General features: G+C 35.7%; 2 protein-coding genes across 2 annotated transcripts; both read left to right on the top strand.

Annotated features, from left to right (window-relative positions):
• The first annotated feature begins 8,637 nt into the window (after window positions 1-8,637).
• On the top strand, window positions 8,638-9,339 carry LOC131602578 (uncharacterized). The gene has a single exon (XM_058874727.1). The coding sequence runs from the start codon at window positions 8,638-8,640 to the stop codon at window positions 9,337-9,339; it is 702 nt and encodes a 233-aa protein (XP_058730710.1).
• A 6,189-nt stretch (window positions 9,340-15,528) lies between these two features.
• LOC131602553 (uncharacterized) lies at window positions 15,529-16,560 on the top strand. The gene is made up of 2 exons (XM_058874698.1): window positions 15,529-15,648; window positions 15,931-16,560. The coding sequence occupies exons 1-2, from the start codon at window positions 15,529-15,531 to the stop codon at window positions 16,558-16,560; spliced, it is 750 nt and encodes a 249-aa protein (XP_058730681.1).
• Window positions 16,561-24,368: the final 7,808 nt, after the last annotated feature.

Below are 24,368 nucleotides of genomic sequence, written 5' to 3'. Positions count from 1 at the left end.
CCATCGGTTTTAAAATATAAATAATATTTTAATGAAAAATATAAAATTATAATTCACTTTATAATTTTTTATTCAATAAAAAGAGTTGGGAATTGAAACGAATAACTAGTTCAGATATAAAAGAAGAGAATTAAAATTAATACAATATTTTACTGTATACTAAAACAATACACTTTTTTAAGTTGAGTTTTTTCCACAAACTATGAATACTACTTTATTCAATTAGTGAAATTAGAATAAATGACCTCGATGTTAAATATGCAACTTTTTTTTGGGTAAACATGCTTTTAATCTGTATTTAATATAGTAGAAGTCGAAGACAATCGGTAGTAGTTAAGTTGTGTGTATTTGATAGAGAGTTGAGAACATCGATCTTGCTGTAGTCAGATGTGAGTAATTGACCGAGTCGATTAAAGTTAGGCGCAGTCATTTGTATTTAATATAGTAGAAGTCGAATACAATATGTTGTAATTAAGCTGTGTGTATTTGATAGAGAGTTGAGAATATCTCGATGTAGTCAGATGTGAGTATTTGGCCGAGTCGATTAAAGTTAGTCGAAGTCATTAGGTTTGAGATTACTTGATGTGCAAGTAATCTTATATAAACAGGGGGCCACCCATGCATTTGTAATTACATCCAATAAAAAGAGAAATAGAGAGAGAGATACTCTCCTTCTCACTTCAATAACTCATACTCTCTCAATTTCATCTACTTCTCTTTTACTTCAAACTTCTTTCTTTTCAAATCTTTGTGCGAGAGAACCGTTTTGCAACCAAGGTGTGATTGAATCACTCGAGTGAAGAGTTGGGAACGAGAATCTAGAATCAATCAAGAAAGTAATTGAATCACTCGAGTGAAGAGTGGGGAACGAGAATCTAGAATCAATCAAGAAAGTGATTGAATCTTGTAATATCAAAACTAATTTCTAACACCCGGTATCTAGAGCACTCGATGTGATTCTTGGGAAGCACAGAGCAATGATTTCTCATTCAAAGAAGCATTTTCCAACAAATCTTTCAACTCTGAATGACAAAAATATGAAAATTGGTGTAAGTGGATGAAAGTTGTCTTCGGTTATCAAGATATTTGAGATCTTGTGAAGAATGGTGTGACACCAACTGGCGAAGATACAACAGATGAAAAAAAATGTCGTTCATAAAGATTTGAAGAATAAAGATTAAAAAGTGCTCTTTATAATCAATCAATGCGTTGATTTAGACAACTTTAAGAAAATTAGTGACATAGACTTATCGAAGAAAGCATGGAACATCATAGAGAAGTTATATGTAGTCCGACTGATGATACCATAAGTCCCTCTAGCGAGGCGTTGGACCTCTTGAGCAGGACTTCTATCAATCTCTTAGTTAAGACTTATGATTAACTCTTTTTTGTTAGACTTAGGTTGTGCCTCTTAGGCGTGATTTCTATATCTGATTCTGCCCGAGGATACCTTAAGTCCCTTAGGCGAGAGTTTAATTAGCCTAGGAGATCTGAGTCTCTCTAGCAAAGTTATATGTAGTATGCCTGATGAGACCATAAGTCCCTAATGCGAAGTTATATGTAGCCTAACTGATGAAACCATAAGTCTCTCAGGCGAGGCGTTGGATAGCTTATTTGTATTACCTTGATAGGCGGCTAGGGCGAAGTCATCAACGACAGAAGTTCAGCTAAGGTGTGGTGAAGGTCAGCATGCCTATGGCATTGATCACATTTATTGACAACGATGATGATATCCTTCATCAAAGTAGGCTAATAATATCTCTCCCTGAACAACTTGTGGGCGTGGGATTTTCCATCGACGTGACTACTGCGGGCTCCCTTGTGTACTTCTACTAGGTAGGTGGAACATTTGAAGGGCCAACTCCCTCTTTGTAGCCTAGTTTCTTTCAAAAGTCTACCAAGTCTTCCTTCAACTCCTTCTCCCCTAGAGTTAGAGAGTCAAATAAGAAGGTGTAAGTCTTCAGTTTTTGATTGAAATGGTTTGGGTCGAGCATCTCCAAATCATGTAATGGCATTTCACCAACTCCATACCAGGGGTCTCAGACAAGGAAAGGTCTTTTTCTAGAACTTTGCTGAAGATAAAGTGTGCTTCAGGGGTCTGAGGGGTAAAGAAAAATAGTGATCCATGAAAACTAAAAGGTTCACTACCATATACAACATGTTGGGTTAAATAGAAGCGCTTTTAACTGCTCAACCTATATAAACTTAGCATGCGACTTGTTTAGGAACACATTCTATTTCCCACTCATGAATTACATGTTAAATAATTCACTGACTTAGTTGTTGGAGTGCTAACCTTGTAGGTCCACTCCACTTCACTGTAATAGAAACACACACCACCTTACCTAAAAACGTTATTTTTCTCATTCATCTTCTATTCCCGATTCCAACACAAATCACAAATGATTACGAATTTTCAAACATAAAAAATAACAGTTTCAATAATTGAATTGTATGTGAATATTTATAACTCAATTTATTTACTCTTAAAGGATTTGTCGGAGAAAATAAATAAAAAATTCCTAAAAATTCACCTAAAAGTAAAACAAAATTTAGAGAATAAAAAAATCAATACGATTTCAATTCTAATCATAAATCTCAAATAATTTTAAATAAAAACAAACATATAGTTAGAAAAATAATAAAATAATAAATATGAAAGAGTTTAATTGCCATGCATTGACAGACACTCAATTATATTACTTTAAAAAATTAAAAAATATTAAAAAAAAAACTTTCTACAAATTAACATTTTAATTCAATGACAGTGTAAAATTTCTTCATACAATCACAATATTCCAATTAAATTCAAATAAAAATATAAAATAGGGATACAATTCCTTATTTATGGGCCTAGGCCTAGCAGTGTAAATAAATTGAGTAAATAAGCGTAACATCAGTCAGACTCGTTACTCTGTAACAATGGCGGCGGCAACAGAAGAAGTTTGTTCGCATATACCGCAGGAATTATTGGAGTGCATCTTCAAATCCCTCAACAGCCACCGCCACACTTTCAAGTCACTCTCCGTCATCTCCAAACAATTTCTCTCCATCACCAACCGTCTCCGATTCTCCGTCAGAATCACCGACGAAACCATTCTTCACCTTCCTCGCCTCTTCCACCGCTTCCCTAACCTCACCCCCCTCATCCTCTTTGTCCAATGCAGAACCAAAAAACAAGCCGACGCTCTTCTAACCCTAATCTCCACTTTCCCTTTACACATCAAATCGGCTCCGTCTATGCCCCAAACTCACAAACTGGTACATTCCCATTCATGCAAATGGATTGATAGCTTTTTCCAAAACTATGAAAAATTTGGAATCTCTCACTTTTTACGGAATGAGTCATTTCCACAAGAAGGATCTATTCTTGACTGCTGATTGTTTTCCTTTACTCCCAGAACTTAATCTCATTTATCCCCGGTGTTCTAATAACCATAATTTTTTGGTAGATGATAATGACTCGCTACCTAATTAAACAACAAACTCAGGAGCTCCTCAGCTAAATCATCGGACAAGCTACTACTCGTCGGAACCTGCACGATGTCACGATGAACATCATTCAAACAGAAGGGTGAGAATTCAAATTATTATAGATAAACATAATAATGGGAAATGCAAAACACAACAAGAATACATTTCACAATTCACCACTCTTCTCAAAACATACATTCATACACCATATATCAATTATCACACAAAACAATCACATTGATACAAAAACAATCACATAGCACACAATGTGACTCGAATGTAATAAATGTGACTCAATGCATGTGGTACCATGTGAACCCAAAGTTTCACCGCTTTCTGATTCAATATCTAGAATCCAAGCCACGCTTCCGATCCGGACAAGACCAAAGCCACCATTGTGAACCCAAGGTTCACCGCTTCCGATTCTACCTCTAGAATTCAAGCCAACATGTGAACCCAAAGTTTCACCACCTCTATTTCCGATCGAGGATCAAGGTTAACCATGTGAACCCAAAGTTTCACCGCTTCTATTTCAAAGCCACCATGTATGCATGTGTAACAAGACTTACAATATATATATATATATGCAATTAAGATTATCACACAATCTTAACATACCTCATACCACAATAATTCGCACAATTTGAATTATCCACCAAACGTTGCACAACATGCATATATCATCAATAAAGCATTCAAATAACATTTATCAATCACAATAACATATAGCATACAAGTCAATCAATGTCATTCTCAACAATTCTCCAAAAACAACATATACATTTGCTAAATCTAAGCATCATGTATACATACAATTACCAAAACATATGCAATTAAGAATTATCCATATAATCTTAACATCCAAGCATATCACCAAAATTCAACTAATTGAATTATTCCACCATCATACAAAACACATTTATCATACGACAATTACAACAATGCATAACAATTAGCATTCATCGTTTCCAAATATCACAATTAGCACATGGTACAAAATACCAATACATGTTATCCACAATTAACATTAATCCATGACATACACTATCACATAATTATTAAGTCATCAAGTAATCATTCTCCACAATTGCATTTAAACAACATACACTCACTCACACACCTCATGAATATCATACCACATAACATATCAACAAATGTTATTCATAATTCATCGATTCATAACTCACATATACGTAATTACATGTTATTCACACAACAACATCATAATTAATTCAATAAGTGCCAACCAATTCTATCCTATCACATAGATAATAACATTGGCTTCCAAATTCCTTCAAACGGCGCATAAAAGAAGTTACAGATCAAAAGATATAACATGACACAGTTAATTCAACTTCTTAATGAAAACATATTATTGTTAATTCATCACAAGGCATCATCATTGACTCATACAGTTCGAATACATACAATTAATTGCATGTAGCATACAACATCATTATCAATTCATACCGATCAAACACATACAAAAAATATAAGTTATATTAAATTATTATCTAATAGTTTTCAATCCAATTTAATAAGATAGGAATTTATTTTAGCTTTCCAACGGTCCAAACGGCGCATCAAACGGACACCCGAGTCAAAATTGAATTTATAAGTTTTTCAAAATGCTGTCAAAACCAGAAAATTTGCTGTTACAGAAATACTGTCAAAAACCAGAAAACTGCTGTTGCGAAAATACTGTCTGCTGTTGCGAAAATACTGTTTGCTGTTGCGAAAATACTACTGTCCAACCCAAGTTTTTCACCATAAAACCATGTTAATCCATCATTTTTCATGAAATAAATAGTTATACAACCTATATACATTATATAACAAATATTAGGATCATAAAAACAAGATTCTAAGCTCCATTAATTTTCACCAAAATTCCAAATCAACCATTTTCAAGTGAAACTTAAACATACATATATGCACTAAATCATGTTCTATACACATACCCATTCATGGAATTCAATATAGAAACATCATAGCATATATAAATCATCAATTTCATAGATTGAAACATAGATTCATGTTAGGGTTTTCAAGAATATAACAAATCCCCAAATTCTAACTTCATGGTATCTAACCCATTCCAAATCATGCATTTTCTAACTCAATCATCATTACCCACTTATATCTACTTATAATAACTTGGATTCACACCCTTACCTTTTGATTTTAATCCACCCTCTTCAAGAATCTACAATCCTCTCTTCTTTCTCTTCTATGCTCTCTTCTCCTCTCCCTTCTATTCTTCTTACCAAAGTTATGAAAAATGAAAGAATGGCCTAACTCTTTCCTACTATTTTTTTAATGGGCTTAACCCACAAATCAATTTCATATTTTATTTCTACTACTTAGGCCCAATTAATTATATCTCTCTAATAACTTAATTAACCCATTAAATTCAATAAACACAATTATACACAAAATTAATTAATTCAATTAATTATTATATCTCATAACAATTAAATAATTATTTAACACACCAAGTAAAATAAAATAATATAATAAATTAAATACGGATAAAATCCTCTAATAACTCAATGTCTCATATTTCCGGTCTAATCTTAATTACTAAGAAAATTTCCAAAACGCTAAATATTAACTCATTAATATTTCTAATACTAAAAATATTAAAATTTTCGATTAAATATTGATCCTCTATCCCGAACTAATACCAACTAAATCGTCCCAAAACGCGAAAATTTCGATAAACATCAGAAATGACTAAACTAAGCAAATAATTATTAAAAACACCAAATGATAAAATTACTAATATAATTAATAAAAATCGGGATGTTACAATAGCCACTAGTAGCTTTGGAATCATCAGATAAGGTATTCCAATATGCATCACTGTATCCTTCAAGTATTGCAGGAAATCTCTGATAATGAAGACAGAGGTTCATTGTCTTTATAAGGTACCACATGACTTGCTCAATAGCTCGCCAATGCTCATTACTCGGTCTACTCGTAAACCTACACAACAATCCTACAACATATGTAATGTCTGGTCTAGTACAATCAGTGGCATACCTAAGACTTCCAATGATGCTTGCATATTTTGTCTGTCTAACACTTTCTCCAGTATTATGAAACAGTTTCATGCTTGGATCATATGGTATGCTCGATGGTTTATAATCAAAGTAATTGTACTTCTTTAAGATCTTTTCCACGTAATGTGATTGATCCAAAGAAATTCCTCGTTCGAATTTTGTGATCTTGATACCAAGAATCACACTCGCTTCTCCGAGGTCTTTCATATCAAAGTTGTTGCACAACAATGATTTCATAGCATTAACGGCGTGAATGTTTGATCCAAATATGAGTAGATCATTTACGTATATACATATTATAGTACAAATGTGATTCTCAAATTTGTAATAAACGCATTTGTCACTTTCATTCACTTTGTACCCATTCGATATCATTAAGTAATCAAACTTTTCATGCCATTTCTTAAGAGCTTGTTTTAATCCATATAAGGACTTATCTAACTTACAGACCTTAGTTTCTTGTCCATGGATCACAAAACCTTCCGGTTGTTCCATATAGATTTTTTCTTCTAAGTCACCGTTTAAAAAAGCTGTTTTAACATCCATTTGGTGTACTATCAAGTTATAAATAACAACAATTGAAATGAGTACCCTAATGGATGTAATTCTAGTGACTGGAGAGTAGGTGTCGAAGAAATCTACATTTTCTCTTTGTCTAAAACCCTTGGCTACAAGGCGAGCCTTGTATTTATCAATAGTTCCATCAGATTTTAGTTTCTTTTTCAAAATCCATTTACAACCGATTGGTTTGCATCCATGAGGCAAGTCTACTAAGTGCCAGGTCTTGTTAGACTCCAGAGAATCTATCTCATCATTAATAGTTTCTTGCCATAAGTCTGCATCCAGAGATGACAAGGCTTCTTGAAGATTTATTGGATCTTCTTCTACATTATAAGCCGCATAGTCAGGCCCATAGTCTTTAGAGACTCTTACTCTTTTACTTCTTCGAAGTTCTGTTTCTACATTGTCGTTGCTTTCTGTGCTTCTTATCACAGGAATGTGACTCGATTGAGTGTCCCCACCATTTCTCGACTAGAAGGGAAATTTGTCTTCATAGAAATCAACATCATTTGATTCTATGATCACTTTTCTATAAATTAGATCAAGTTTATGACAATGATATTATCCAAATGTACCTATGTCAAGTTTATGACAATGATATTATGAGTAAAATATCTGATCATTCTTACAAGGTTGTGTCCTTCAAGTATGAACATTTTTATTATGTTATTCACGAGTACAAATGAAATCATCCAAAGAAATTACAAAATGCACAAGTTGGGTAGCAGAGAACTCCTTTGGGCGAAGCAGGGGCTTGCCCAGTCAAAAACAGGGAAAAAACTTGACAACCTTGTTGGCTCCTCGTCAGGCGAAGATATAAGCTTGATAGGCGAGCACAAGCACTTGAAGATTACTTCCAAGCCAAATCACTTTACGTAGAAACAAGGCAACTCGCCAAGCGAAATGACAAACTCGTCAAGCGAGCAAAGGCGGTTCAAAAGACCCTTTATTTCGAATTGGTATTGATAGATATTTTTTCTTAATTAGATCAACGGTTTTCATCTATTAAATGTTAAACTCTCGAGGTAAACCGACAGAAAAATTGTCTCGAAAATAATACATTAATTGGATGTGTTGTTTAGACATAAACAATACACCCAACACGATGGATAATAATAATTTTTTTCACAATATAGCTTTTTTTAGACATAAACATATAGTTTTTTTATCTAGGGTTGATTCTTCTTTATATTACATAGCAAATACTGCATTGGGTATTTATTATATGAAACAAAACATCAAAATTTATTATATTATCATACAAACAACATAGTTGGCATTCTTAAAATGGTGTATGAAGTGAACCTGTGCAAAATTAAATGCCTATTAGTTCTGCATGGAAACAAAGAGAAGAAAACGCCATATTTAGAGTGATACTCCTACAATCACGAGATATTGATTGATACACATTTATTAACTTTCTCTCCCACAGCTGCAAGATAGAGATACAATTCTTTATTTATGGGCCTAGCAGTGTAAATAAATTGAGTAAATAAGCGTAACATCTATAACGAGTCAGACTCGTTACTTTGTAACAATGGCGGCGGCAGAAGAAGTTTGTTCACATTTACCAGAGGAATTATTGGAGTGCATCTTCAAATCCCTCAACAGCCACCGCCGCACTTTCAAGTCACTCTCAGTCGTCTCCAAACAATTTCTCTCCATCACTAACCGTCTCCGATTCTCCGTCAGAATCACCGACGAAACCATCCCTCACCTTCCTCGCCTCTTCCACCGCTTCCCTAACCTCACCTCCCTCATCCTCACTATCCAATGCATAACCGTAAACGAAGTCGACGCTCTTCTAACCCTAATCTCCACTTTCCCTTTAGACATCAAATCGCTCCGTCTGTGCCCCAAACTCACAAACTGGTACATTCCCATTCCTGCAAATGGATTGATAGCTTTCTCCAAAACTATGAAAAATTTGGAATCTCTCACTTTTTACGGAATGAGTCATTTCTACAAGAAGGATCTATTCTTGATCGCTGATTGTTTTCCTTTACTCCAAGAACTTAATCTCATTCATCCCCGGTGTTCTAATAAACACGATTTTTTGGTAGATGATAATGATCCGTTATTGGTACTTCCCAATCTCCGCAGGATTAACCTATCTGGTAATGTCATCAGGGAACCATTTGTTGACTTTCTCTTCCACAACTGCAAGCTTCTTCAAGAGATCAAGATCATGGACCGGCGGTTGGAATTTGGGATATATGGGAAATACGATAGATACTAGTGTACTAGTGATACAATATATTTTTAGTTGAGTTACAATTTCTTTCTGAATTTGATTGTTCTTGCAATGTTTTTGTTTTGTATGCATATTGATTTTTAATTAAGTTTGTTTTGTATATGTATATATTCTCAGCATATTTTTTTAGTTTTACTATATCCCCATTACTTTGTTTTAAGAAGCTCAAATTCCTTTATGTGCTGATTGTGATGAGATAGGAATGGAGGCCTTTGGCTAATATGCATAAGGATTTCCTTATGCACCATGCATAACCCTACATAAGTTATTGGAAATTGAGTGTTGAGTGTTGAGTGTTGAGTATTGAGTAATAACAATTGCGGATGTCGTAGTCTACGCAACTGCATCCGAGTAATAACAATTGCGGATGCCGTAGTCTACACAACTGCATCGGGCCGCAATTGCAGTGTGATTTAATATTAATATCACGCGTGTAGCCGTATTAGAAACCAAACCGCATAATTTCATCCATATTAATTCAAGTATAATTACTATAAATTATTTTTTATAATTTATTTACCATTAATATATTTTATTTTTTTTGGTAAAAATTAATACATTTTTATTGAAAATTATTTTCGTAACTTCTTTCATTAATTTCTCCTTTAAATAATCATTGAATTGAATGTTTATAAAACTGCTCATTTTCTAAAATTTAATTCTTACATAATTAAAAATTAATTTTAATAATTTTGTTACATTTTTATTAAATTTAATGTTTATAAAACTTTTCAATTCTAATTACTCACGTAATAATTGTATTAATATCAAATTTTAATAATAACTGTTATAAATTTATCAATTAATTTCTATTGGTCTTCTTTTTCGATGTGAGTATAAATATGTGACTTTAGTTTGAGTTGATTATTGACTTTCTTTTCCACAACTGCAAGCTTCTTCAAGAGATCAAGATCAAGGAATGACGGATTTCTCGGGGGATTTGGGAAATACGATAGTAGTGAGATAATATATTTGTAGTTGAATTTGTTTCAAAATGTTAGTAGGGTTTACTTATTCATCTCTGCTTACATAATGTCACCACTGCATTCTCATTTATGTGGAATTGTTTTTATTTGCAATTTTTTATGGGAAACAAATATGTTTATTGGAAACTAGGCAATTTAATGGCTCTGTCAAAGTTGTTGAAACGTTACCGCCTCAAATTATCAAAACAGGAATGTAGCAGAACGTTGCAGCAAAGACCCGTTGTAGTGTCACAGTAGTGTTATAAATAAATCCTTATATGTTACTTGAAAACTAGCTCAATCAAGCTCAAATTATCATATGCATTAGAAGTTCAAAGTATAATGGAATCGATATTTGGTATCATTTGCAATACATTATATAATACTTAAATGACTTAGAAAATATCATGCATATTCATCTCAAACCTAACTTTGGTTCAACATCGGAAAAATCAGTATTTGACAATTCTGTAATAGGTGTAACCGGTTACACATATTTGGCTACAGTTGTAACTAGTTAACCAAAATCTCTAACCGGTTACAGACACGAAAATTTTAAAATGTTTTTAACAACTACAACTGTAAACGGTTACATCATTATAGTAACCGGTTATCACTGAAACATAATGTTTTTATATGAACCACCGTAATTTTAAATGGTTGCAAACCTTCGAGGAATTATTTCCAAACATATGCAACAATTCATAGAGGTGTTTTATGATGTATATAAAGGTTAAAAACACAGAATTCGAAATTACTTCTTGCATACATCATTTTTACATAATTCAAAGAAATCTTTCAAGTGCTCATGTTTGCATCAAGAATGAAACTTTGTGCATATACATTTCATTGAAAATATTCATTCATATATATTAGAATTGTGATCAAGAGCTCTTTGATATGTGTTAGGCCAAGCTCTTTGATGACGTTTGACAATCTTTTACTTGCTTCTTGATATTGAGATAAAACTTTTCATTGTCATGATTGTAGTTCTGTGGCAGTGTGGACAGTTAAATAAATGTAACACTTGTCCTGTCAAAGTTTGAAGTGGCCTCATATTAGATTGAAACAAGCTAATTTATCTTTCCATCTCATGAATTGTTTATAGTTGTAGACACCTACTAAAATATGGCAATGTCTCCTTCAACTTCCGCACAGACCTTCTCCACTGCACTGCCTTTGTGTACTTGCTTCTTCATATTAGCCTGTCATGGTTGGAGACACTGTGTGCCAACTACACGTATATCTCTTCTGGCCGACCGGAGACCGTCTGATAGAAATCGAGGAGAAATAATTGGAGTTTGCAAGAGAAAAGAAGATAGAGACAGTTTGCACAAAGGAGGGGAAACTATTCCGGCTCGGCTATAGGCCCAATTATTTGTCCAAGAGCATATTCACAAAAGGGTTAAGGGTTCAATGTACCTACTACAACTATTAGACTCATACTTGATCCACTCCACAGACAACTACCCACCATTAGATATGATCTAACAAATCCCCCGGATTCCATGTCAGGAAATATGAGGTGGTTCTAACCGTCTTCCATATATAATGTGTATCCACGACTACTCTACTGGTACGTTGGCTTATGCGTTGGGGTGCTAATCTTGCAAGTTCCCCCTTCCGTTCTACTACGTCGAAGAGCATTCCCCACCATGTACGTTTCAAATCCACCATTCCTAGTTCCTTACTGAGCTTGTCTGTCAGGCGTGTTGGATCAGTCTCTGCCTGACAGTGGGTTAGGCTATGGTTCCTCCGAGCAGGCGTCTCGTTGGGCCTTTCACCAGGTAGCATTGGACTGGGCCTTCGACTGTGTTCTGGGCCGAGTGCCAGTCCAGAACAGAAATCAACCTGACCTAATCTAGTTCTACGTCTTTGATGATGACCACTATCAACTTGACCTTTTTCATTGTGATGCTGAAGATGTGACTCTTGGGTATTAGATCATGCAAAATCAAGACTATCAATAGTTGTGCTTCGGTGGCCAGGTCTTGATGGATGAACTGCGTGGGATTGTTATTTATGACCATCACATATGCCTTAACTTCCTTGCAAAAATCCCTTGCAATCTCGTAAAGTCTTAATCTGTTGTGCATAAACATTAACAAATATATCCAAATCATTTTCAACTGGCTGGAATCAACAGTACTAGTAATAATTTGACACCATCATTATGAATATTCTTAAGCGTTTCACCAATTTCCTTCTAATTCATGGCAAGCAACACAATTATAAACATCTGAATATCAATATAATCTTAACATCACTTAGAACAGGTCAATGAACATTTAAGCAACTCATACATTATCATTCATTTCATGATACTCAACACAATTTTTATACACCATGGCATTTCACCAGCTCCGTACCAGGGGTCTCGGACAAGGAGAAGTCTTTTTCTTGGACTTTGCTGAATATAGAATGTGCTTCAGGGGTCTGAGGGGTCACCAAGAATTAGTGCTCCATAAAAGCTAGAAGGTTCACTACCATATGCACAACATGTTGGATTAAATAGAAACGATTTTAACCGCTCAACCTATATAAACTTAGCATGCGACTTGTTTAGGTACACATTCCATTTCCCACTCTGGAATTGCTTGTTAAATAATTCATTGACTTAGTTGTTGGAGTGCCAACCTTGTAGGTCCACTCCGCTTCGCCGTACCAAAAACACGGACTACCTTACCTGAAAACGTTATTTTTCTCATTCATCTTCTATTCTCGATTCCAAAACAAATCACAAATGATTACGAATTTTCAAACTTAAAAATTAACAGTTTCAATAATCAAAATGTATGTAAACATTTATAACTCAATTTACTTACTCTTAAAGAATTTATCAGAGAAAATAAATAAAAAATCTCAAAAGATTTACGTAAAAATAAAAAGAATAAAAAAATCGATACGATTTCAATTCTAGGCATCAATCACAAATACATTTAAATTAGAAAAACTAATTTTAAAAAGAAGAAAATCAAAAAAACTATAAAATAGGGTTACAATTCTTTTTTTGTTGGGCCTAGTAGTGTTTTACTTAAATAAGCGTAACATATATATAATGAGAGAGCGAATGAATCCCTATAAACACTTTTCTCTGTAACAATGGCGGCGGCAGCACCAGCATCCAAATCCAATGTACGGAAAACAATGGCAGCAGAAGAAGAAGTATGTTCACATTTACCAGAAGAACTATGGGAGTGCATCTTCAAATCCCTCAACGGCCACTGCCGCACTTTCAAGTCTCTCTCCGTCGTTTCCAAACAGTTTCTCTCCATCACCAACCGTCTCAAATTCTCCTTCGAAATCACCGGTAAAACCATCCCTCACCTTCCTCGCCTCTTCCAGCGCTTCCCTAACCTCACCTCCCTCGACGTTATGGCCGATGATATTGGTCCATTATTGACATTTCAGACTAACCTATCTCGTAATATAATCAGTGTCCAATTTATTGAGTTTCTCTTCCACAACTGCAAGCTTCTTAAAGTGATCAAGGACCGGAGGAGGGGAGTTGCGATATATAGTTGTAGTTGAATTACAATTTCTTTCTCAATTTGGTTGTTCTTGCAATGATTTTGTTTTGTATGCATATTGATTTTTAATGAATTTTTTTGTATATGTATATATTCTCAGCATATTTTTTTAGTTTTACTATAGTTACATTGTTTTAAGAAGTTCAAATTCCTTTATGTCCTTTATTAAGAAAGGGCCGAATCATGTGATTGTGAAAGTGGTTGAAGGGATGAATCATGTATTCATAATTGAAATTGTCTGATATGGTTCCTAATAAGTCGGAGGCATACTTTTACTGTAATTGTGATCCGATGTGATTGCGGAGACAACTGCATCCGCGATAATGATCACATTTATTGACAACGACAATGCTATCCTTCATTAAAGTAGGCTAATAATATCTCTCCCTTGACAACTTGTGGGCGAGGGATTTTCTGTCGATGTGACTACTGCGGTTTCCCTTGTGTACTTCTACTAGGTAGGCGGAACATTTGAAGGGCCAACTCTCTCTTTATAGCCTAGTTTCTCCCAAAATTCTACCAAGTATTCCTTCAACTCTTCTTCCTCTAGAGTCAAAGAGTCAGATAAGAAGGCTTAAGTCTTCAGTTCCAGATTGAAATGGTTTGGGTTGAGCATCTCCAAATCATGTCATGGCATTTCACCAGTTCCGTACCAAGGGTCTCAAACAAGGAAAGGTCTTCTTCTGGGACTTTGCTGAAGATATAATGTGCTTCAGGGGTCTGAGGTCACCAAGAAATAGTGATTCATGAAAACTAGAAGGTTCACTTCCATATGCACAACATTTTGAGTTAAATAGAAGCGATTTTAACCGCTCAACCTATATAAACTTAACATGTGACTTGTTTAGGTACACATTTTAATTTCCACTCTCAAATTATTTGTTAAATAATTTATTGACTTAGTTGTTGGAGTGCTAATCTTATAGGTCCACTCTCGAATTATTTGTTAAATAATTTATTTATTGACTTAGTTGTTGGAGACGCCCTCTTGTTGATTTTTCTTTTTTGGGCAACCTGACTTTGTAAGTGACTTGCTCCTCTATGATTCTGACTGATAATATCCCTCAAGGAGTTAGGATACCCCTTAGATTTCCAACAACAATACTCTGAAAACTGACCCGCTGGAAGGTGCAAGTGGACCCAAGAAGATGCAAACTTTGGAGGGCACATGATGATTCCGAAGGGCGAAAAACCCCGAAGGGCACACATGATGACCCCCCATATGGCACAAACCCTGAAGGGCACATAATGATGTTTATATTATCATACAAACATCATAGTTGGCATTCTTAAAATGGTGTATGGAGTGAACCTGTGTATATACCCAAACCTGCAACTATCTATTAACATTTCATGTTTTTATTCTAACTTGCTCTATTTATTTGCAATGGTAATAGTTTGTGCTTGATCAGCTTAAAGTTCACGTCAACACCGAATTACTTTTCTTAATCATATTGTATATATTTATTAATCATATTTGTTAATATTTGACACCGGTGCAAAATTAAATGCCTATTAGTTATACCTAGAAACGAGAAAAAACAAAATTAAATGCCATATTAGTTATACATGGAAACAAAGAAAACAAAACGCCATATTTACAGTGATACTCCTACAATCACGAGATATTGATTGATGGGCCTAGATAGTGAATGAATCAGACTCGTTATTCTGTAACAATGGCCGAAGCAGAAGAAATATGTTCACATTTACCAGATGACTTATGGGAGCATGGTTTTAAATTGCGTTCCGCAACAGCAATTGCAGCCTCCGCATCGGCATCAGACCGCAATTGCGGTGTGATTTGAAATCACACGTCCAACAACACTCGAATTCGCATCAAACACCTTCACTCATGTTTCTTCACATATTTTCATCCTAACTCTACATTTGAGAACCCATAAACTCAATTTACATGTTATTTGTAATGTAAAATATTAACACTAAATGTTTTTTAATGGTGTATTTCAAATATTTTCTAATTTAAATTTGCGGTAATGCGCATCGCAGCAACCGCAATGGCCGCAATCGCAACAACCGCAAATGCATTCGCAACCGCAATTTAAAACCATGTATGGGAGTGCATCTTCAAATCCCTCAACTGCGACCGCCGCACTTTGAAGTCTCTCTCCGTATTCTCCAAACAGTTTCTCTCCATCACCAACCGCCTCCGATTCTCCGTCACAATCACCGATGAAACCATCCCTTACCTTCCTCGCCTCTTCCACCGCTTCCCTAACCTCACCTCCCTCAACCTCATCCTCCTATCCAAAACCCTAGAACAAGTCAACGAACTTCTAACCCTAATCTCCACTTTCCCTTTGGACATCAAATCCCTCAATCTCTCCGACGGTGTCTACACCATTCCTGCAAGTGGGTTGATAGCTCTGTCCAAAACTATGAAAAATTTGAGATCTCTCACTTTTGACAATTTGCTTAATTACGACAAGAAGGATTTGTTCTTGATCGCCAATTGTTTTCCTTTACTAGAAGAACTCAATCTCAGTTATCCTTTGACTTGTAGTAACCAAGATTTTATGCTAGAGGATAATGATCCATTATTGGCACTTCCCAAACTCCGCAAGATTAACTTATCTGGTAATAACATCAATAATCAATTTATTGACTTTCTCCGCCAGAATTGCAGGCTTCTTCAAGAGATCACACTCAAGGACCGGAAATATTGGCCTAGTCGTAGAATATATTTATAGTTGGATTACAGTTTTGTTATCATTTTGGTTGTTCTTGCAATGTTTTTCTTTTGTATGGATATGTTTTTACTACATAAATTCTGATATAAACATCATAGAGGATGTTTATATGTGTTAGGCCAAGACTCTTTGATCATCTTTTGAATTGCTTTTTTTTTTTTTTTCAATAAGGAATTTATAAGATATCGCACTAGGGGTGCAATCCTTACAAAACAAAATCTCTAAACCGAGTGGTTACAAGGAAGCGGTAATTTGTACCAATCGTAGAAGCTATTTTGATACAAAGAGTGACTTCAAGTCATCCATCTCCAAGAAAGAAAAATTACATTTGAAATCACCACATCATAGCAATAAGACTTGTTCTCAAAAATGATCGCGTTTCGCATGAGCCAAATACTTCAAATGGTTGCCACCCATATTGTGTTAGTTTTGATTTTGCTATTTGCATCCTTTACCTTGTCTTGAATATAACCAAAGTCCAAAAACTCTTCTAAGGACATTTTCGAATCAACCCCTATCCAACACAAGATACTACTCCAAATTCTTCTAGTGACGACACATTCAAAAAACAAATGGCGCATATTCTCCTCATGGGCTAGGCAAAACACACAATCAACCGAATTTAAATTCTGAACATTCCTAATAAGCAGTAGATCTTTCACCGGCAGTTTGTTCGAAAATAATCTCCAAGCGAACACCCTTATCCGAATGGTAAACATAATTTCCAAACGACATTCATATGTCTTACTGTAACGGCCGGCCAAGCCAACTCCTTTCGATCCGCCTCCAAATTGGATAAGCTGCCGACAGTAAAAAGACCGTCACGGTTCAGCATCCAATTGAACCCGTCTTCCTCCCTGCTGTCCAGAACCGGAATCTGTAAAAAAGCTTGGAAGCTGATCCATCTGTTTGCAGCCATCCTCTTTTTTCTCTGCTATATTAAATAGATACAGTTTCTATAATGACTTCATTTGTTCTAACAATTATGCTTCGCTAAATACATACAGTTTCTCATATTAGAACAAATTCATAAGTCAATTCATGTATGTGTTTAAACTCATCTTTATAATATGTTTTGAATTTACTTAAATTTGTTTCTTTTGTTTAAACTCAACTGTTATTTTACATGATAGCAGGAAAAAATCATTTTACAAAATCTGAATCTAAGGTGTGTACTATTTAAAGGCTTCTAAATCTTATTAGGTGTGAATTCTCACAAGGGTTCAATTGGAAAATTATTGGATGAATCCCATTACTTGTTGTTGAGTGGTGAAGGAATCAGAGCGATGTTGGAGGAGAAGGTTAGCCTTCTAGAATTCGTGATGATTTTGAGAGAACATTCTCATACTCGCACTTTGAAAGAGAAATGTGCAATGCAAAAGAATAAGAGATGAATAAATAGTGCATCCTCTGGTGATTGACTCATGTATTCCTGACAAGCCATCAATGGAGATTGTGATGATTGAAAACCAAATCAAAATAGTGGAAGAGCTCTCGAGTCTCATAAGTGGCAAAAAGAGAAAAGTCATAATTGCATCCCTTATATATCCCTCGACCAACAGCCACATGATCCACTATAGCAACTACCGAAGCACAGTAACACCACCAACACTCATGATCTCACATCAACCTGTTCAAACACTCGAGTACCCTAAGAGAAAGTGGCATCATCACTGTCAAACCTAGTGCAATGCGTCGAGCTCAACTTGTAAAACATTAGAAGTTACAATTCGCACGTTCCCACTCTTGAATATCTTATCAAATAATTCATTGACTTAATTGTTAGAGTGGTAATTTCGTAGGCCCATTCCGCTTTATGGTACCATAAGCACGGACTACCACACCTGAAAACCTTATTTCTCTCATTCATCTTCTACTCATGATGAAAAAAATGATCACCAATTTTAAAATATTAAAAATAACAGTTTCAATAATTAAAATGTATGCAAATATTATTACTAAATTTATTTGCTTTTTAAGGACTTGTTGGCTAAGATAAATAAAAAATCCATAAACTATGCATAAGGATTCATGTAAAAATAAAACAAAATTAAAAGAATAAAAAAAATCAATACAATTTCAATTCTATGTACCAATCATATATATTTTTAAATAAATAAAAAACAAATAATTTAAATATGAATAAAATAAAATAAAATAAAAACTTAATAAAATAGGGTTACAATTCTTTTTTGTTGGGCCTAGCATAGCAGTGTTTTACTTAAAAAAAGGTCATGTAATATGCAGCGCATGAAGAGGGAGCTAATAAGGGTAACATATATAAAGAAAGAGAGTATGAATGAATCGAGATAAACAGACTCGTTACTTGAAACAATGGCGGCGGTGGCGGCACCAGCATCCAAATCCAATGTACCAAAAAGAATGGCGGCAGAGGAAGTATGTTCATATTTACCAGAGGAATTATTGGAGTCCATCTTCAAATCCCTCAAGGGACACCGCCACACTTTAAAGTCACTCTCTGTCGTCTCAAAGCAGTTTCTCTCCATCACCAACCGTCTCCGATTCTCTGTGACAATCACCGAGGAAACAATCCCTTACCTTCCTCGCCTCTTCCACCGCTTCCCTAACCTCACTTCCTTCAACCTCTCTTTCCAATGCAAAACCTTAAAAGAAGTCAAGCTATTCTAACCCTAATCTCCACGTTCCTTTATTTGTTCACTTTTTACAGAATGAGTCATCTCCTCTAGAAGGATCTATTCTTGATCGCTGATTGTTTTCCTTTACTCCAAGAACTCAATCTCAGTTATCCTTTGCTACTAGTAACATAGATTTTTTGGTAGATGATAATGATCCATCATTGTCATCTGGTAATTACATAAGTGTTGGCTTTCTCTTCCACTACTGCAAGCTTCTTCAAGATATCAACATGCGGATTTCTTGGGGATTTGGGAAATACTATAGTAGTGACATAATATATTTGTAGTTGAATTTCTCAATTTGGTTGTTCTTGCAATATTTTTGTTTTGTATGCATATTGTTTTTTAATGAAGTTTGTTTTGCAAGTATAATACATGTTTTTAAATTGCAGTCGCTACCTTCAAGAACCTTACTTTCGATGTCACCATACCTATAAGATAACAATCCCTTAGTGCACTTACTCAATAATGTAAGATTAAACCATTCAGTATGCTTGATACCTAGCCCTAGGGATGTCAATTGCATCTGTTAATGGGGATCCCTGTGGGGAATATCTGTGCGGATATCCGAAGTTGGGGATTTTTTTCCCCGTGGGGATGGGGATGGAGGGAAAAGTTCCCCCGATAACACTTTGGGGCGGGGATTGGGAAAGTATCCTCCGTCCCCGTGGATTCCCCGACTCCGAAGATATATGTTAATTTATATATTTTATATATTATATAATTATATAATTTTACAATGTATTAGAAAATGAAGAGTCATTAGAAGTTATAGATTTGTCACACATAATCAACCACTTGCGCTGGATGACATCGGTATTGTGGTAGTAAATTAGTGGAAGCACGATTAGCAACATCAAGTTCTTTTGCTTTTTTTTATTTATTATTGATGCAAGATGTATTTTGATTTTTTTTATAAAATAAAGACGCAAATATGTGTTTTAAAAAATACGGTAAAAAAAAACAAAATACTAGTGTCATAGTTTTGATCAAAAAGTGTAGAAATTTTCTTAAAATTCGATCTCCGTGGATATCCGTGGGGATCTGTGGGGATGGGGATGGAGGGAAATATTCCCCCGTGGCGGGGATTGGGGATGGGGATGGGGACTAAATTTAGGGGCGGGGCGGGGAGTGGAGAAGCATCCTCCGAACAATATCTGCCCCGTTGACATCCCTACCTAGCCCTCCATATTTCTTAGCCTTTCAAACCTTAGTGCAGCTAACCCAATTGATCCTCTTCCTCTCTTCATCTCCACCCCATAATAAGGCTCTTTACATCTTGCTACTCTCTTAAATTACTATCTTTGGTGGCTTATAAAATGGTTTTAAATTGCGCTGCACAACTGCAATTTCGGCCGTAATATTGCGGATGTGGTAGCCTCCACAACCGCATCGGACCGCAATTACAGTGTGATTTAATATCACGCGTCTAGCCGCATTATAAACTAAACCGCACAATTTCATCCATATTTATTCAAATATTTTCATAAAATCTCAAAGTTTCAGGACTCCAAGATTTAATTTACAATGAAAAGCCTTAACACTAACTATTTTTTAACATTGTCTTTCAAACACTTTGCAATAAAAATTCCGCAATAAAAATTCATGTTACAACGGCTGAAACACACATCGTAATAACCGTAATGTCCACAATCGCAACACCTACAATCACAACTGCATCAGAGACCGCAACCGCAATTTAAAAGCATAAAGTTTTTAAAATTAAAAATATAATATATAAAATCAAAACTATAGTTGGAGCAATCTACCTATGCCTTTCAAAATAAAAAGGCTAGCAAAACAACTTTATAACCGCCACTAAATCATGATAGTTTTAGAATGGCAGGTTGCGGTTATGTAAAAAATCCAAAACTATGAAAAATTTGACATCTCTCAAATATTTATGGAATGAGTTTTTTTTTTTTGTGTAAGCAAGATATATTAATAAACGGAGAACTAAGGGTTCTCAAACCTGATTACACGAAGAGAGCGGGGATTACCCGACAAAAAGAGAATTACAAACCAATTACAACTACGACAAAAAATGCAAGGGATCCTTGCAAAACTCGTAGAAAGAATAATTGGGGTGAGTAATTTTCCCGCAAAAAGACCACCTCCAGACCAAATGCTTAACATTCCATACGGTATTATTCACATTCCAAGCTTCCTTCCGAAAACAAGCTCCATTCCTCACCAACCAAATAATCCAAGTGGTTGCAAGCCAAACCACGCCCAACTTCCTAACTTTAACTTTTTTGCTACCGAAAAACAAGTGCCAATCCATAAAATTCGACAAACACTCGACTTCTACTCCATCCCCTTTACCAACCCAATAAGCTATCTCACTCCAAATATTTTTCACCACCAAACAACTAAAAAATAAATGAGAACTAGATTCCAAACTATTATCACAAAAAGAGCACTTTAAATCATCTAAAGGAATAGAGATACCTCGAGTCTTCAACAAATCTTTCGTCGGAAGCCTACCAAGGAAAAGTCTCCACCCGAAAGCCTTGATTTTAAACGGAACTTCCAATTTCCACAACAACCCAAAAGCTTCTTCATTTCTTATGGGGGGACCGTAAGGAAGGCGAATATTGTTATAGAAATTGTAGCAAGAAGCGACCGTAAAAACCTTCTCCTCGGAATAGTTCCACTCAACGGAATCCCTTCCCTCCTTCCAACCAAGAAATCCCTCCAACCGCCCAACCAAATCCGCATAATCCGCCTCCAAACATAACTCTCCCACTTCCCGCTCCGACAAGCCGAAATCTCCCCAAGCCCACAATCCCTCCTTCCAACCACCCATGGCCGCCACCGAAACGAACTTTAACCGAGAAATCTCATATAATTCCGGGAACGATTCTTTCAAGGAGTTCTCGTTCAACCAACTAGCTTCCCAAAAAGGGGTAGAAAAACCATTATGGACGGAAAACCTACAAGAATCAACAAAGGGATCACGGGAAGAAGAAAAAATAATTTTTAATAAATCTTTCCACCAACAAGAAGCTTTTGAAGATTTTTCAATACATCCTCCTCCTCCACAGACTTTGGTGGAAACATCTCCTTACCGCGAGAGCAAGATTTTATACCACAAGGAATCTTGACCTTGAATAATCCGCCATCTCCACTTGTTGAGAAGAGCCATATTAAACAAATTAATATTTTTAACTCCAAGACCCCCTTTATGCATAGGAAGAGTGATATCATCCCACTTAACCCAATGAATTCTTCTTTTTTCCTCCACACCTCCCCATAAAAATTTGCTTTGAATGCTAGTGATCTTCATGGCCACCTTTCTCGGAATTTTGTAAAAAGACAAGGTGAAAATGGCAAGAGAACTTAACACGGATTTTAGAAGCGTTATCCTACCACCCAAATTAAGAAACCGATTCGACCAACCTTCCAACCGTTTCTTTATCTTTGCCAAAAGAGGATTCCAAGTCGCTTCTTTCCTCGAATTAAAACCAATGGGGACCCCAAGGAAATAAAAGTTGCTATCTTCCAATTTGCATGAGAAAAAGTGAGAAACCGCCTCCAAAAAATGCGGATTGGAATTTATACCGATCAACTTGCTTTTATGATAATTAATTCCAAGACCCGAAACAAGTTCGAAAGCCCGTAGAACCGCTCTTATCGCTCACACATGCTTCCAATTGCTCTCTCCAACAATTAAAGTGTCGTCCGCGAATTGAAGCATATCCACCGAACAAGAACCATTAATATGAATGCTTTGAAAATCCCCCATCTCAATGGATTTTCTAACAAGCCCCGCCAATCCTTCCGCCACAATAACGTAAAGAAAAGGAGATAAAGGGTCTCCTTGTCTTAAACCTCTCTTCACCACAAACTCCTTAGTTGGACTACCATTCACAAGCACCGACATGTTACTATTAAAAACGAGCAATTCCATCCATTTCAACCATTTATCACCAAAGCCCATCTTAATTAACATGTATCTCAAAAAGTTCCAACTAACCTTATCATAAGCTTTTTCGAAGTCCACTTTGAATAAAATGCACTCCTTTTCTTCCTTTCTCGCATAATCCACCACCTCGTTTGCCACCACCACCCCATCCAACAAAAGCCTACCGGGAACAAAAGCGCTTTGACAAGGAGATATAATAGAATTCAACACCCCTTTTAATCTTCCCGCCAATAACTTCGCCGCCGCTTTATAGATGCAACCAACAAGGCAAATAGGGCGGTAATCATCTAAACCAATGGGATTGTTAGACTTCAGAATTAAAGATAAAAAAGAGGAGGTGATAGCCTTAGAGATAGGCTTGCCATGAAAGAAATAGTTAAAGAAATTGACAAAATCTTATTTAATAAAGCTCCAACATTTCTTAATGAAAAGAAAAGAGTATCCATCCGGCCCCGGGCTCTTAGCATCACCACACTCCCACACCGCCTTCTTTATTTCACTTTCATCGAAAGGTTTCTCTATTTCCCCCGCCTCCTCATCACTTATAGATTTAAAAGAAATACCATCTAAAACCGGTCTAACCTCATCGGATTCAAAGAACTTGTTCCCAAAGTGTTTGAAAACCTCCTCCCTAACCTCCTCCACCGAGTCCACCAAACAACCGGAAGCAAGAATCGGACCGATATGATTATGTCTTCTTTTACTCTTCATCACCTTATGGAAGAGACCACTATTATCATCTCCTTCTTTAAGCCATTTCAAGTTGGATTTTTGAAGAAGCATGTTCTCTTTAATCCTCAAATTCCGCCAAAAACAACTACTCGCCTCTTTTCTAGCCTCCACATTCTCTTCCAAAGAAAAAGAAGAAGAATCAAAATGAGAAGCCGCTAACCTTTCATCTCCTTTGTTGATTTCGGACACGCCTTTGTCTATTTCCAAATCAATTTTCCCGAAAACCTCTTTATTCCACCTTTTGAGCTTGTCTTTTAAAAGCCTAAGCTTTTCTTTCAAAATAAAATCGGCCCTTCCTTCCACCTTCAAAGACTTCCACTCCCCTTCCACAAAAGGAATAAACTCATCAAAAGAAAACCATTCATTGTTGAATTTGAACGGTTTCGGTCCCCAATTGTATTTATCCGTCATAATCCAAATAGGACAATGATCCGAGATATCTCTATCACCAATCCTTTGACCAATAACATCCCACCGATTAACCACAATGT

The sequence above is a fragment of the Vicia villosa genome, linkage group LG5, assembly GCF_029867415.1.
Source record: "Vicia villosa cultivar HV-30 ecotype Madison, WI linkage group LG5, Vvil1.0, whole genome shotgun sequence".
Classification (NCBI taxonomy): domain Eukaryota; kingdom Viridiplantae; phylum Streptophyta; class Magnoliopsida; order Fabales; family Fabaceae; genus Vicia; species Vicia villosa.
This window is presented reverse-complemented; position numbering and strand designations above follow the sequence as displayed.